Source organism: Cyrtonyx montezumae, unplaced genomic scaffold (assembly GCF_038088225.1).
Source record: "Cyrtonyx montezumae isolate F1298 unplaced genomic scaffold, pur_monq_1.0 scaffold_7, whole genome shotgun sequence".
NCBI classification, from domain to species: Eukaryota; Metazoa; Chordata; class Aves; order Galliformes; family Odontophoridae; genus Cyrtonyx; species Cyrtonyx montezumae.
In genome coordinates, this window is record NW_027072078.1 from 9,295,069 (window position 1) to 9,312,405 (window position 17,337).

General features: G+C 37.2%; 2 protein-coding genes across 4 annotated transcripts in view; both read right to left on the bottom strand.

Moving 5' to 3' along the window:
* Positions 1 to 17,337, bottom strand: part of STK17B (serine/threonine kinase 17b) — a 93,964-nt gene that overhangs the window by 29,540 nt on the left and 47,087 nt on the right. The window lies entirely within an intron of this gene.
* HECW2 (HECT, C2 and WW domain containing E3 ubiquitin protein ligase 2) overlaps positions 1 to 17,337 on the bottom strand; it is a 171,626-nt gene that overhangs the window by 4,443 nt on the left and 149,846 nt on the right. For all 3 annotated transcript variants that reach the window (XM_065750608.1, XM_065750609.1, XM_065750610.1), the window contains 9 exons: positions 16,308 to 16,428; positions 14,086 to 14,199; positions 10,297 to 10,449; positions 8,351 to 8,449; positions 6,309 to 6,438; positions 5,607 to 5,753; positions 4,910 to 5,024; positions 4,085 to 4,170; positions 3,223 to 3,335 (listed from right to left, as the gene is read on the bottom strand). In XM_065750608.1, coding sequence (XP_065606680.1) covers positions 3,223 to 3,335; positions 4,085 to 4,170; positions 4,910 to 5,024; positions 5,607 to 5,753; positions 6,309 to 6,438; positions 8,351 to 8,449; positions 10,297 to 10,449; positions 14,086 to 14,199; positions 16,308 to 16,428 — 1,078 coding nt within the window. The remainder of the gene's footprint in view (positions 1 to 3,222; positions 3,336 to 4,084; positions 4,171 to 4,909; positions 5,025 to 5,606; positions 5,754 to 6,308; positions 6,439 to 8,350; positions 8,450 to 10,296; positions 10,450 to 14,085; positions 14,200 to 16,307; positions 16,429 to 17,337) is intronic.

The following is a 17,337-nucleotide window of genomic DNA, read 5'->3' on the forward strand; positions in this document are numbered from 1 at the left end:
CACAGTAAAGAGAACATATCCCCACAATGAATTCCAGTGGCCCAATAACAACTTCTTCACTCTGCCATCCCACTAGGGCTCTTGGAGGGAAGCTTTCTTTGCATTTATGTTTTGCCTTTCAAAAAACAAAATAACAGTGTATTTTTCTTTTCCTATAGAAGTTTCAACTTAGAAGAAAGAGGCTGATTTAGACCCAGCAGCAAATGGACAATTGGAGCAAGGTGTCTGGAAAGGCCTAGCAATCACAGTAAACTGTGGAAGAGTCTCATGCAATTTGCAGCTTAACCACATACTTCTGCTGCATGGGGCTGGCAACCACTCATTAGAAGTATGGATCATGCTGTGTGGGCTGTAAAACCACAAGTTATGAAAGATATAGCATATAATTAGCAAAGGTTTAATAACAATTTGGAATATTATTTACACTTATTAAGAGAATTGGGTTTTATCTTAATTTTGAGGGCAATTCTGAAAACATCATTGCCTACTTTGGAAAACCAAATCATTAAAAGAGACAAAAACTTCAGATCTAGGTCTACTGGGGAATGTATGTGTTTCTCGCCCTCACAAGAAACTTATTAAGGCTTCAGGAAGAAAGATTATTTGTTTGTTTTTTTTATCATTCCCTGTACAGCATTTTCCCACTCCAGCTCCTCAAACCACGTGGAAACTAGATGTCCAACCTCGACTCACACCTGCTGGTCACACCTCCCTTGCTGCAGTCCAAGACAGTTGGCCTTCTGGGCTGCAAGTGCACATGGCTGGCTCATACTGAATCTTTCATCAATCGACACTCACAAATACTTCTCCTCAGGGCTGCTCTCAAGCCATTTTTTGCCCAAGCTGTATCTGTGAGTGACAGGGCTGAAGATGATGATAAAGCACCTGGAGCACTTCCCCTAAGAGGAAAGGCCAAGTAACCTGGGTCTGTTCAGCCCGGGGAAAAGAAGACAAAGAAAGGATCTGACAAATGTTTATAAATAACTAAAGGGAGGTGAGAGCCACATGAATAAGAACAAGCTCTTTTGGTATTATGCAGTGATAAGACAAGGAGTGACAGCCTAAAACTTGAACAAAGGAAGTTCCATACTAACATGCAGAAGAACTTTATAGTAAAGATGATGGAGCACTGGAACAGCCTGCCCAGAGAGTTTATGGAGTCTCCTTTTCTGAAGATATTCAAGATCTGTCTGGATGCCTACTTGTGCAACCTACTGTAGGGTACCTGCTTTAGCAGGGGTTTGGACTTGATCTCTCGAGGTCCCTTCCAAACTCTGATTCTGTGAACCTGATATGCCTCACAGAAATCTCACTATTTTGATCCAGCAGAACTGATTACAATAGCAATCAGAAAAGTGTAAATTACGTAAACATTGAACGAATACTTTTGAGTATATGTTCATAGCCACTTAGACAACGACCATATACCTAGGTAACTTTATCAGTTGCCTTCTATGTTGCAAAATAACAAAGAAGAGATGGGGATGGGTAACTGTGCGTACTTTTAGCTGTGCTGTACTTCTTTTAGATATAGAAGAAAAAAAAATCCACTGACCTGTTGAATCCTAGCTTTTGCCATCCTCATGCCAAGCATTACCTGAGTTTGCAAGCACTCCCACTGAAATGAAAAGGGCACTTTGCAAGGTGTAACACCGCTGCAAGTTAGTGATGGTGCCTGAACACAAATGCATTTGTTACCTGAGAATCAGCAAGACTCAAAGAGTCTTAGTGCTACATTCTCAGGAGATCCAGCCGTGTGTTTACAGACAGGGCTTGTTTGGAAACCTCTTCAGAGTTTGCTATTCAGTGTCATTCTTAACAATGTCTTACCTTCCAGCCAGTACTACTTGGTGTTTGCACACCAAGTCTGAAGCTGATGATGGATACACTCAGGCTGAAGCTACAACCATACACAGGAATAAGATATTTAAAAATGCAAACACAGCCTTCTGCTGAGGACTTAGTCCACTAAAGCATAAATGTGGAAGATCATTTATTTTTTTATGAGACCAAAGTTCTACAAATGAATGTCAGGAATTGCCAGCTCACAACAACTGTAGATGTTTGTCATATACAGTAAACAAATGACTTCTGGTGTTGGGTTATTTTAGTACTCACATTTGTATGAGTATGTTAAAGGCTATCCACAGAGACAGAAATAAAATTTTCACTAAGCAACAGGATCATATTAAGCTTCAAGTTCATGATTCTCCTAAATTTGAGGAGCTGGCACTTCCCCCTTACTAGCTGAACAGAATGCAGTAGTTTAACAGATTGCTCCATGTTGCTCTACAGGAAGTAGTTTAATTCTGTCGTTCATTACAATTAGCACTCTGCATAACCTTTTTAGAGGAAATTCTGATCATCCTGTTCAGGCACGTCCTGACCTTTTCCACACTGCAGTCAGTGTTTGTTAACACCAGGAATTTCAGTACATGAGAATACAGAGATGGGCTCCTACAATCCATTTTCTTACTTCAATTTAAAACAAAAGTAATATGATTTTGAAATCACAGATAACTTTAAAAGAAAATTAAAGCGTTTTCTTTTTAAATATAATCAAAACTAGTTCAGAGGTCATAATAAAGTAGGCTTAACTGACTACAAGGTATTAATAAGCCCCTAAAAGATATCAAGTAGTTGTTTTGAAATAGCCGTTTCCAGAATCTGCTTGTAAGGTAAGCTGGTAAGATGGGCTGTTTAAAGGCCTCCTGCTGTGTCTGTGGATCTGACAGTGCCATCTCTGTTTCTTTGACTTTAAAAGTGTGGTTCAAATAGTCCTGCAGGCAGAAGCCAACCCAAGAGATGTCCCTGTCTCTGACATTTAGCTGGAGGAAGCATCTAAGTGTTGTTGATCAAAGATACCCTTCCTGTATTGGAGAGCCACCTTGCAACACTCAGGAATAATTGCACATTTAATCAAACAAAATATAACAAAATCAAAAGAACAACTGATTATCATTCCAATATAATTTCCCATCCAAAAAAGCATTCACATACAGACATCAGCTACGTATGTTGCCCTGTCCATTATATGAGGAAAAAAATAGATTTTGAAGAAAAATGCATGATGGTGGAATAATGAGGATGGAAGTTCTCATGTAAAGCAAAGCACGCTTGCTTATTCACATAAAGCTTTTTTTACCTGTCATCTCAGTAACCAATATTATGAAGTAACTGTACTATTAACATCTCTAATGCAATTTGTACACATGGTTGTACCTTGGAAGGGCAGTGATCTTCCCCCATTTCTCTACACAGAACCTTCTCGGCCCATTGCTCCCCCTTAGAGAGGCAAACCCTTCATAAGGTATGCTGGAAGTGCCTGTAACAAACTGCCAACACAAACAAAGGATCAAGAATACTGGATACACAGATGGTGCAGGTTAGGAATTTATTTATATCAGCATACTCACTGAAGCCCAAATGCTTATGTAAAAGCATGTGCAAAATAAGGAAATTTGTGAGACACAAGTAATAAATGCTACTTTAAAAGCAGGATGAAGGAAAACAGATTGTTTCCTGATAGGGCTCCAGAAGAGTCAACTTCCCAGATTAATTTCCTTCAAAGGATTCTCTCTGAAAGCCGCGATAAGGGTAATTATCCTACATAACTACTGTAAGATAAAATACTATTAATATCAAGTTATTTTAGCTTAGGCATAAGTCTTCCTTTTTCCTGCTCTTTTTATTCTTTACGAGGAGGAACTAAGAAAAAATAATCACATAGGGTAATGGCTTTGCGTAAGTCCTTTTTGGCCCTGTGCATTTCAGTACATTATAAACAGCAGTAAGTACTATAAGAAAAGGACCACATTCTGAAGCAAAGTGCTTAAATAGCTAAATATTCCATCATTCTGCTCATATGAGTAACTCAATGACCAGATGCAAATTTAAACAAGAATACAGACTGTTAGCTTCAGCCACTTAAAATTATTACGAGTTTCTGATGCTGTTCAGATTAATAGCATCATCGTTATTAAATGATTTAAATTACTTAAAAATCATAAACCCAGGTAAAACTAGTTTAGCATCCAATTTTAGAGATGCAAATAATTTCTATTCAGAACAGGTAATTTTGTACCTGCAAAAGTCTTAGTCGTTGTTCATTGTTGAATCTTTCCACAGCAGCCCAGAACCACCGAATTACAATGTGATTGTCATGATAACCTGTTAAAACAAGATGATGCTTTATAGTTTTAATGCTACAGAAGTGGTTGAGAGGACAGTGAATAAGTCTTTTATAATTTGGCCCTTGTCACTAAAATGCAGCATTTCTTAACCACCTGCAGCAAAAGGCAGATGATAGAAAGCACCCCCTGAAATATTCACAAATCTTAGGGAATCAATTTACAATGAAAAAAAGAAATTAAATCTCTTTTGCATGCTTGCCTTTCATTTCCATCACTAATACAAGAGCCAATTCTTGAAATATTTCAGCGCTTTGGTATTTATGTATTTAAAACTGCAACGTTTCCTAAATCTCCCAATGCTTTTTACAGTTCTTAACAACCAGACTTCAGTCACCGGGATTATTTCTTGAATCTTGAAGGAAGAAATAGTTTAAAGGAGGTAGGCCCTACTAAGAATGAGTACTTTTTCTATTTGTCTCTGGTGTCTGGGTGGTGCTTTGGTAGTGTGCAACCGAATACAGACATACAGTACTGTACAGAGAATTGTGCTCTTTGATGCTGCCCAACAAAAAGAGCAAGGGGAGAGCTGCAAGGGGAAGCAATGAAACAAACAAAAATGGACAAAAAAAACTCCTAATGCAAACTGAACCAGAGAAATAAAGAAGATGTTGAAGATACTGAAGGTGTATCTCACAGGATAATACATGAGTGTCTTAGAAGCTGGGTAATTTCAAGACCCCCTGTATAGTCAATGTACAAATAAAAACTGATGCTACCTCCTCTATATTCTGTATTATTTCTCCAGTCACTCAAGTCGATTTCTGCTGTTCCAGCTATAACCAGTTCCAGTTCTCTTGCATCAAATACAGACACAAGTCTTGCATCAACCACCTGTAAAAGAAAAAGGCTCATCTCTTACTCAGACAATTATCAGGTAACATTTGTCTCATGAATAGATAGAAATATTTGTTTTTCTTTTTAAAGCTGAATACATGGAGTTTTTTTCTAAAGCTGCAGTCTCAAACAGCTGCAGTAGAGGACCACAGTCCTTAGAGCAGAAACTCACTGACAAATAATACTGAATTATTTCAGGACAAATAAATTTCCAATATGTCCAATTTAATTGTTTGTGATAAGGTAAGAAAGATATAAATTACTTGAAATACACTCAGCTATGTTATGCTGACTAAAGCATGCACTAAAAACCACAAAGCAGAAACAGATAGCTCACTTTAGCACTGCTAATCGTACAAACAATGATCACAAGTATCTCCCAGTTTTAAAAACTTATGTGACCATAGAATTTAAGTCAGTGACTAACACTGATTTTGCAGACACACAGATATCTGTAAGGGCACTACTGATTATACAAGCACCAGCTTTTTGAGGCTACTTATTTGGGAAATGTATTCGAGGAAAAAAATATTTAAGGAGAATAAAAAAGAAAGTACATTTCAGCTGAGATTTATTTACCTCATAGAAACCACGAACTAGACTCTCTGTCTGTTGTACAACTCCTCTCTCAATTCTCCATTTTACCATTCTTTCTATATATTCTTTCTTGTTTTTTTCTGTGACTGGAATGTTGGCACCCCCTGGCTTTAATTCCCGTTCTGTGATCTTAGAAGAAAACAATCACAGTATTATTAAGACCAAATAAATAATTACAGCAATTTAAACCTTTATGTTGAATAATTTCTCAAAAGCATTAGCAAAGACTCACTGTAGCAAACTGGAACATGTGAAATAAGAGAACACAGTATATTTTTTCTTTGGTTTTATTAAATTATATTTAGTGCAAAGTAAGAATAAGATCAAAAAGAAAAAAAATCTTTACAAGGATTAAAGTAGTGAAGTCTAAGTAATACGTCAACAAAGATGTTGCAATGCCTTTGAATGCTAACTCTATTGCATTAAATTTAGGGAAACTGCTTCCAACAGAGCCATTGAAAATGTTGATATTTCAGATAGTTTCCAGAAAATCTCCTTAACCAGAAACACACGTTTGACGATTCAAAATAATAACTATTCTTGAAATTTCAACATTGTTTTCATCAAACAGAACTTCATAGCTCAAATCAGCATGGAATGACAGCCATTTTTCTGTCCAAGTAAATGCTTATCTAGGAGTAGAATACAAAGAAGAAAGAAAAAGAAATAAGGAATCTTGCACACCTGCCCAAAAACTTCTTCGTTTACAGTAAATGTAAGGTCCAGGATATCATGTATATCATTGTCTTTCATCCACTGCAAACTCTGGTGAAACTCCTCATCGAGATATTCCAAGTCACTCAGATCACAGAGTCTAAAATAAACAAAACACACAAATACAGATGACAGCAATAGTGTGTGCTCAGCAGCCAAACTCAGAACAGTCCTGCAAAACAGACTGAGAGTAACGTCAGCTATGTGAAGCATGAACAGAATAAAGAAGATGCTTTTTCAAATCTCCCTTTATTTACCTAACAATAGCAGTACTGTATAACAAACCGATTTTATGCATTTTATGCACAAAGCCCCAAAATTTATTCACTTGCTTTTCAAGCTTAAGGTGAATCTATCTCATATTTTCTATAAAGAACATTTTGAAATTATGAAAATATATACACTGAAGAGACAAATACTTCAAATCAGAGAGGAAACTGTAAGTTTTTAGTAACAAATGACTACTATCCTTTTCGTTTCTGGTCCTCTCATCTCTTCACTATGCAAATAAGTCAGTTTACATCATCTTCTTAATCACAAAAGTAGCTTTTTTTTTCTTTAACTGCTGCCATTTTTCTATACGCCTGGCCCTTCTTTTACAAATCCAAGCAGTAAGCCAACTGCCCTTGACATCTTTAACAGCTATTCCTCCAAGATTTGAACACACGAGCTTCTGGTAGTATTTAACACGAACAGCAAATTCTGCAATTCTTCTTAATTCTGGGTAATAATTAGTGCTGTGAAATAGCATACTGAGGCTAACCATATGTAAACTGTAGGGTTTCCTGCCTGCTACCATTCTTGGGCGTGTAAAAAGTCAGCAATATATCCTGTACTTATACTGGATGCTCAAGAGTACTTGCAGTGTCACCCTGCAGTAACAGTCCCTTCATCAAAGCAGATGGATTGGGCACAATGCTCCATCTGCAGAGGTAGTTTGGATGGCTCCTGAGTTCCGTGGAAAGCAAAGATCTATGGCTGTGACAGGGAAACCGCACAAAATAGGCTGTATACAAAAGCAGTCACATGGTCATCTTTCACTTAAATGCTCAGAGAACCATAAAGTTAAACAATCAATTTAAATTGGTAGCTATACAATGTTATTATTAAAGTCCATTTGGGGCAAGTCCTCATCCTCATTAAAATGATACTGTTATCAGCACATAGGAATTTTAAAAATACACAGGCAATAGGAGTGAATGCATTGCCCCTTACTATTAAAATATATGATGTTCTGAAGAAACATGCCTTTGGAGACATCCTGACAGTGCCAGGCTGAACCAGGCTCTAAGCAACCTCATCAAGTGCAAGTGTCCTGGTTCACTGCAGGGAATCTGGACCACCTGACCTTTAAGTGTCCCTTCCTACTCAGAAGGTTCTATGATTCTATGATATCCTTCCAGGCTTCTTCATAACAGCTTTGAAACTGAGGACAAAAACTGAAATGCCTTAAGTTCATTAGGCCTTAACTTCCAGACATGCTGGGCAAGAGCAGCTCACATTGTTTAAGCCAGAACTACAGTAGCAGTTCTGAAAATCCAGTCTAAAGTCAATATCCTCAAAATGGATATTGCCAGCAATCAGAGAATGCAATAATTGCAGTCTAAGTTATGTAGTGATTCACATCCTATCTTATGAGTCACTGCTAGACAAATGAATAACATCTCTATTAATACCTAGAACAAAACCACAGCATTTCATTCTACTAACTCAAATGTAGGATTTTATAAAGAAAGCTGATAATACTGCTAAAACAAATTATACAGATGAGTCCAAAACTAGTATGAAGTGCATTCCAAGTTATTAGTACAAAGAGCATTCCAACTTATTAGGTAATGGGCTAACACCACAATCAGCAACAAGAAACCTTCTTAAAAAAATGCTGGATTAAAATGAAGTGACAGTACTGTATGTAATGGCCTGTCATTTTGAGGATATGATATCATGCACAAAATGGTACTGTCCATGGGCAAGGAAGCAAAACAAAAAGAAGGCAGAACAATTCTACTCACATTCGGAGGAGGGCTTTATAAAAGGGTCTTGTAAAGAAGGCATCTAGCAAATATTGGTGTATCAGAGCAAGACCAAGGATTCGACCACTAAACCTGAACCTGAAAGACAAAGAGTTGTGATCGCTGCACTGAGACTTTGTGGTTTGTACACTGCTTTGTCATCAAGACTCATTTATACATCCAAACAGCACTTTCAAGTCAGATAGCTATGTCTAAATTGTGCAGTTTTTTTCTTTTTCTTTTCTTCTCTTTTTCTTTTTTTTCCTGTTTCTTTTACGTTCTCAAAAGAGCACTGAAAAAAAAAAAAGCAAGTTTGCAGAGTGCGGAAAATCCCTCAGATACCTAAGTTGTAACTTCTCAGAAATGTCAAATCCACACTTAACCCCATCTACCTCTGCTCTTTATAAGATACCTTACAAAATGATAGTCATTGTTTGTTTTCTTTTCACACCTTGTCTGTGATTAACTTGTTCTTGAGCCACTGGGAGGCTGAAGGTTCCTACCCTTCCCCAGACTGACACTTGTTACTGTGTTTCTGCATACAATGGCATTTTGCTCCCTCTTCTGACAGGTGATGATGGACCTACGCATGCAGTGGCTGGAAGCTTTTTATTTTACTTCATTTATTTTTTTTTATGCCAGTGCCTCATGTCAGTGTGATCACATTCATCTTCCCTCTCTTTTTACCTGTTGTCTTCATTTTGGTGCGTACGTAAGGAGGGCTGGGGGGAGTTGGATAGACTTGAGGTCATGACATAATATGAGGAGTGTCTTGGCAAATCTGCTTGTGAGAATTATGATCTATTGTGAAAAATCCTACAGATCTTTGAAACTAGTCTTAAGTTAAGATGTTCATTTTTTTTCTTAAACTTCATGCATGCTGAGCCAGACTTTACTTGGAAAGATTAAGGCTTTATTACACCTGCCTGTATACAAATTCTGCAAGATGTGACACAGAGCTTTATCCTTCTATGTATAACTTGCTGTCACTGGCACCAGCACGCCCAAGAAAAAAGAGTGAGGTAACACCTCCATCACCCCAGACAAGGTCTCTGATCTTTCACTGCAGAAGCCAGGGATAAGTACAAAGTGCTGGCAGAAGCTTCCTAACACCAGACTGTTCTGTTTTTCTCACATGCCATCTATTGCTGTCGAAATGGAGTTCAACTGGAAAGCCGCTTCAGCTAATCGACACAGTCAACATTTAACTTTCTATTTATTTTTAAAACTAATAGTTAAGATTCTTCTCAGATATTCAATCATCACAAATGGTTTCCAGTAAATAAGAGCCCAGTACCTCTCTGTCCTATGCAGAGGGGCAGTTGCCACTCCACTATTACTGTACTCTAACTACACACATAACAGAATTGTCTGCTGATATTCACAGAAAACCTTTATAAACTTTCAGAGATGTTGTGATTTGAACTGTCTTATAAGTGCAAAAAAGAGATTAAAATAATCCTTGCCAACTATTTTAGTGGTATGTGTGCACATAGTACAGTCTTTGCTTAAGAGCTATGTAACCATCAGTCTTCCCCTTTAATTAAGATACCTCCAACAGATAAACAAATATACATTAATGCCTGCTTGAAATCCCCCTTAATATTCTTAGTTGACGACAAGATTTCATTTTATTTTTAATGCACAAGGAGTTAATTTGGAGTTCATGAAGTGACTGCTGAAGAACAAGAAGCATAGAATGTTGTGCTGTGAGATAATCCCACGATACATGTTCCAAACCACACTTCTGCTGACCTTGTGAGAAATAAGATTATTTAAAACCACCATGAGAGAAAACAAAATGAGGAAATCCTATAGAAATGCAATTATTTTCCTGCTGGTTAAAAAGATCCAATTATGTTCAATATGTCTGAGCAAATATAAGCATTCTCTACAAACGGGAACAGCAAAAAAAATAAAGACATCTGAAAACAAATAATTCTTACCACTCATGGTGATTGTCTACAAAAGCAGACATGGGACTTATTTGTACTGTATAGGTATCGTTGGCTGAATATTCAAATAAACCATAATATGGATTGAAGAGCTCTCTAGACACCAGGAAAAAAAATTCTCTTGAAGGTCCACTGTAGTCCAACCTTTAAAAAGAAACTTGACATTACTATACAGTGCTTATTGAGTGCTTTTTCAATTTACATTTCTTAAGAATAAGATTTTAACCAGAACCACTGTCCAGCAGATTGCTTAATGCTAAGATGATGAGGATCTTCAGAAATGGAATGACTGGAAGACTGGAAGGAAATGCTCTACATGAAAATTTTTGGCTTCAGCTGTAATTTTTTTTTTTTTTTCCATGAGAATATAACCAAATAAATGGAGGTGAAGTCTGAGGGGGAGGGAGAAGAAACATGAAAAGAGATAAGGTTAGACCTATCTGCATCTAACAAATTCAGAATAGAAATGGAAAATGGTCGTATTTTGTCTGTGGAGACTTACAAAAGGACAGATTGAAGGATAATATTTCTGTTTTTCTTAGTAATATAATCTGATATTACTTGAGTGATTTATCTTTCTTGGTCTAAATTTTCTTGTCTGTCTTCCAAAGTGGAGTGCATTTAAATGTCTTTTGGAGAGTGCATTTCCTTTGTTTTTGTTGGTTGGTTGTTGTTTTTTTTTGTTTGGTTTGGTTTTTTTGCTATTTCAAGATTTCAGCACTAATGAACAAGGAATCTAAATAACCTCTTCTTGAATCATAAACAAACTCACTGCTGACAAAGCACTAAGACTGAGATTTGACATTATGCTGCAGGCATCAGTAAAATGAGTTAAGTACAAAGTTAATGCTTTGGTAGAGATAGAATACGAGAGATTTTCTTGTGGGGAGCAGAGGTTGCTATAGTCCTAAACAATAGATTTTCAATAGCTTGAAAATTTTATACTTGACTTTTATGAAGATCTTGCATTAGTATTAGACAACACAGACAAAAGCATCACAGAGAAAGTCAGCTTTCTCACAGGATTCCTGCTACTTAATGTTTTGGCTCATGAACTTTAACAGAAGATGGACACAGATGAGAGGTCTTTGTGAGGATGATGCTGTCAGGAAAATAAGAGCTAGGTACCATTATCAAGTTGAGGACAAAGCCTCTTTCTTCTGTTGAAGGAAAAATATTTTCCCTTCAGTCATTTGGAAGCACTTAGCTTCTGCTAAGCTTCAGAAGCAAAGTACTGAAACAGATTCTTACCCTGGCAAGAAGGGCAGATTCCATCCTCAGTTTGCAGGAAAAAATAACAGTGTGATATCGTGGACAACTGTTGGATCTTAATCTTGGCACAAATACCAGATCAAGAAGGGGTTGTCTGGAAGACTCTTACAAACTTCTGGGATAATTAGACTCACTATGAAAACTGAAGATGGAGCAGAAACTGTATGCCTGACTATCAGCCATTGCATACAGCTCCCTTTGTACATGCTGTTACTGTGAGTCATGCTAAATAAATCAATCATGAGAGTCCTGCACTGTCAGTCAGATTTATCCCACAATTAAAGGCTTGGCACAAGGGTGAGAAAACTTCATACAAGAGGTATGCAACCGCACAGCAGCTGCAACTGTAGGGCATTTGGGTATTCAGGAGCAGAGAAATATGTTGTTGGCAACGTGACTCATGTCTCCTGGGAAGCGCCATTAATATTTCAGATTTATCACTATAAACACAAACCAGCTTCTGCTAATAGCTCATAGAACTTCGGGAAAATAACTTTAAGAAATCATATTCTTTGCATAAAAACTTTCTTCACTTTCTCCAAATAAAGTATGAACGCAAAAACCATTAAACTAGCATCATAGTTACACGACCGTAGAAACTGAAGGCTCAAGGAAAAAACCAAACATTATGAGACCTACAAAAAATTGTATGAATGGCAATTAACTATGTCTGTGTTACTCACTTACTAATATATACACCAACAAAAGTTACTCAATGTTTTAATCTGTGAGGATTGTATTTCCCATTACTTTAAGTCTTACACCTCTCTGCCAAAAGGAAAAGCAACGCAACAGCAAACTTGCAATGAATTTTCTTACAAAAAAAAATAGGAAAAGACTCGCCTTCAGAATTTTTCCTTGTCTCCTCCACCCTGACCTGTCTTTCTACACCTAGACAAATGAACAGTTCAATGTGATACATATTCTTGCACCATCTCTGATGAAACAATACTGTTTGCACATATCCTTCCTACATTCACAACACAGATTTGTAAATTGAGAATTGACGTTATTTTAATTTACTCTTAATTAACTCATTCATTTCCATTAAGAAGAGAGTTTTGTTTAAGGCTAGTTATAGTGGAAACTGTATGTGTCACCTCTATTTCCAGGTCACTCTTCACTTTGCTGAACTAAGTGATAATTGCAAGCGCCTGAAGTCTGATGAAAGGAGACAGTCTATCTGGATCAATCTCTATTTCATGTATGATTTTCAAATTTTCCCTTTCATTTTTAAATCTGAGTCGAGGCTGTAGCTGCAGAAGTGAAGGCCAGTAGGGCTGTGTAAGGCAGACCTCGCTCCTGCATCCCCACCCTGCTCTGTCAATACAGTGTAATCTCATCCTTCATCAGCCTTGTCATTCCAGTTCTGAGTTTTTCCTCAGACAGCATAGTGATATTATTTATATGAACAAGTCCACACTTGGTTCTCACCTATCAACATTTTAAGACTTCACCAGGTCTTTATTAGCAGTAAGTAGTTCAGGGTAAACTTTAAACAGTTTTCAAAGTAATCTAATCTTGTATGAGATATCTCTATAATAACTTATCTATTTTAAAGATTCACACACTGCATGGCAATAGCGTGTACTACAGCATTCCAAGAGCTGTGCGCTGCATTCTCCTAAGTAGCAGAGAACAAAACTTTCAACTTCTTCAGCAAAACATCCATGAAATGTATCCATAAAAAATATTTGTGCCTAGTGCAAAAGGCTTTAAGAGCAGACAAAGGGGATGAGAAGTAAGAGACAAAAAGAAAACAAAAAACAGGTAAATAGTACATTGTTCCACTTAACACTTGCAAAGAAAGCCTAATCTCATCTTGCCTAGTAATGTGCACCTCACAATCCCAAAGACATCAGATTTTCATCAGAGATAGACTGAGCATTCTCTGAAGTGACTTTGTAATGTCAGGAATATCTGTGCTTATTTGACAACCGACAACAGCCTGATTGCTTTTATTTGTGATGCAGACCAAGGCCTAGAAAGGATGAAAACCTCCTGAAGCAGTGAGGGCTTTCAGCTCCCATTGCCTAAGAAAGCAGTAAGGCATTAAGCACCTAGCCTATTCCGGAAGCATTCTCCCTCCAGCAAATGGCAGCTGTCTTTTAACAGGCACCAGGGATACAATATGGACTAGATGATCTTGTAGGTCCTTTCCAACCTTATGAACCTATGAACCAATAACAGCACTGACAGAAAAGAAATATGAATAAAACAAGAAAGCAGTTTGTTTTTTTCATTGCTTTCCCAGCAACACTCTGAAACACACATTAACTATTGTGAAAATTCACATAAACACATGTATTACTTCTGCAAAGGCAGGATGCATTATATTTCACAAGGCCAAAAAAAGTCATCCTGAACAGCTGTATGTTCTAGGCTTGTATATGTGGCATTTCCTGCCCACAATCCTTCCTCTTTTCATTCTAGACCACAAAAACTTCAGCAAAACAGCGCAGCTGCAAGACAGTTTTGAGATTACATTTACTTCCTTGTTCTACTTACCCTTCTTCTCCAACAAATGTGACATAGAGTTTATTTCTCTGCAAGTCTTTTCTTGAGTAACCCATAATCTGGTTAAAGGCATCTTCAAGCAAGTGGTCTCTCCTGATTATTAACCTGAAAAGCAAAACAATATTGAAACTGTAAGCCATGAATATGAACCACACTTGGAAATATCTACTTACACAACAAGGTACAAGGTGACTTACTAGAGCACTGATATCCATCTTGCTGGATAATTTGATCCACATCAGGCAGCTTCTGTCTATTAGAACCCTGAAGCATCTACTTTATATTTCAGTAATGTCTTGTACAAAGAAGTGTTGTTTTGATTTTTCCTCCCTATTTCTTTCTTACATTAAGGCCACAATGGCAGAAATCCTGAAATTAGCATTTTCAGTAAGTCTACAATTCTTTTACAAGGCTGGGCCTCTAAATTAGTTATACTGTACACAAGAATCTAACTCTTTAAGTAGAAATAAATCTCTTAACAAGGCACAAGATAAAGCTGTGTGAAAGTCACCAATGATAACATTATCCCCAGTGTACGTGTGATAGGACGACAAGACTAGAAAGAACTAGTTTGTCCAAAACCAGATTGAGGCATTGCTTATAAAAACACACCGTATCTTTTAGTAGAAAAATTGTTAAATCAAGAAGACACCACAAAGATCTGAAATAAGAGGTGAAAGAATCCTACTTATTAAACATTTCATCCTTTGCCAAAGAACTAACTGTGTTTAATTAGTTGCCTGAAACTTGGCTTGTCTTATATTCAAATACTGTCTTATGCATGTGTTTGATCACTCGGTCAGACCCAAGCTTGGAGCTGTGCCCCACACAGAGGCAACTTGCCCCTCCACATGCCATCTTGCAAAGCCTTTGCTGGTCTTACTGCTCATGCAGCAATCAGTGGTTGCAGTGTGCTAGCCTGAAGAGGACATACAAGTGGAGAGGAGGAAGCCAGGAAATAGCAAGTGCAACAGGAAAACCCAGGCAGCAGGAAAACTGCTGGAGCTGTGGTTTGAAAGAAAGGAGCAGGTCAGCACATGCTTAGGAACCCAGGGAAAACTGTTCAAAGTCAAGCTGTTTTTCTGCTTAAAAAAAAAAAAAAAAAAAAAAAAAGCCATTTTGATGGCAAATGCATCAGGATAAAAGTGCAAGAAATTTAATAGACCTCTCAGGTAACCAACAACATTCTCTTTTACCAGCTATTTACCCATATATTTATGATAAAATCTTCATAGACAAATCTTTAAGTTTGACTTAATTTCATTACAGGAAAATTATGTTTGACTTGTAAGATTACCTAAACAACACCACTTAAACCCCATTTCAATCGTAGAAATTTTTTAACGAGGTCACATAAACAAAGTCTGAGCTCTGTATAAATTCCTGCAAAATGTAAGTGACTGGCTGGAGAAAATGTACCCCTCATTCTAACATAAAAAATGGTTTCAAAAAGTTCTAGTTCCTCATAGTGAAGGGAGACAATTAGAATGTTCACTTGTTTGGGAGGAAGTGCACTTTCTCATGACAATTGATTTTGTTTTTGCCTAAACTATGCAAGTTTTTACCTGGCACAAGACTCGGTGATTTACAAAACTAAAGTATCTCTGATGATGATGATCCCTAATGAAACAGTGTGTGATCTGTTATATTACCAGCTAAACAGAAGAGGAAAGACTTCAACCAACATTCAGAATGCTGAACTTAAAAAAAATCAGCAGTTTTCTAAGGTGATCTTTGGAACTGAATAACAATTTATCAGTCCTCTTTAAGAGTCTTTAAAGACTCATAAACAACTTGTAAGAGAAGACCTCTTTACCACTGGCAACTCTGTACAAAAGATAAGCACATCTAATTATTCCAACAGAAAAAAAATGGGAAAACGTAATTATTTATATGTCAGCAACTGCATGATGGAAGAGTTCAGAAGTCTCCTCTTCTGCATCCCTTTTTCCAAAGCACTTCTTATTACCATATTAATAAATATGCTCATATAAAACTATAGTTGGAGTTGATACAGCAAAGAACTGCTCAGAACTTGCTGTTATCTTCCACTGTCATTAAATATCTTATGACAGCCTTTACATTTCCAGAAGTGCAAGGGTAACCATAATGTCTTCATTCTTTCTAATAGGAAGAAGCTTGCAGATATGCAAGGAAAGGCAAGGCAAGCTGCCTGAGCTACAAATCCAGTTTCATGAGATTCTTCAACATACTTCAATTTCCCTGGGCCTTGTCCATATCCTTTAGTCTCCAACTTCCTGTAAAAGTTTCTCAGCTTGGCTTCAAAATCTCTTTTGTAAGGAGCTGGAGCTCGGGCATTGGCACGCTGAGTACCTGCAGGAAGCAATAAGGAAAGAATGAGCTGTAGTGGCATGAACTGCCTAATGTCCTATCATCTACTGAAAAGACTTTTGAACAGCAAAAGGCATGGTATGTGTTTGGTTTAGTCACCCTTTCAAATGAGTAAAAGCTGGTATCTTCAAATCTGCTCTGCATCCAAGACTTTCTGACTGCTCATTTCCAACAGTATAATGTTTCTGAAGCACATCTTAAAAGAGCGAATCAAGGTGAATGCAAAGGACAGTTAAAAAAAAAAGGAAAGGCTTCTGTTTGTCAAGGACACTTTATGTCTCACCTTCAAAAAAAGCTTCTGAAATAAATGTTGTGCTCTGCCCTATTTTAATTATTCTCAGCAAAACCGAGAACTCTGAAATGAAGTATAAAAATTATAATCCACTGCTGCTGTTGAACATACCAAGTCAAAGAACTTCTGGAAAATCCTTAGTGAAAGTTCCCCCTTGTGAAAGTACAAGGAAGAATGGAAATAGTACCAATTTTAAATTCATGAAACATTTCATTTGAAACTGTAAGTGGGTTTATTTTTGAGAACTCATTGTTGAGGGAGAGAGCTGTTTGCCAAAACTATTACATACCTCCTGCATTTGTAAGTCCAGTATACACAAATCAATTGCTCTCCCTAATCTATTCTGAATATTACAACCATCAGAACTTCCACTGGCTCTCTGGATAAATTACTTCAATTGATTTAATTGCAAGAAAGTGTGCCGAAGAAGTTAGTTAACTCTAGCCCTGCTACTTTCATCTTCTCACCTCTACTTTTTTATTACATTAATTGCTTCCCTGTGTGGGTGTGTAGATATTTCCCCCAAGAACCCTAGAGGATGTAAAAAAAATTTTCTCATGCCTTACAGTATACATAAGTTGCTAACTGCTTTTATACAT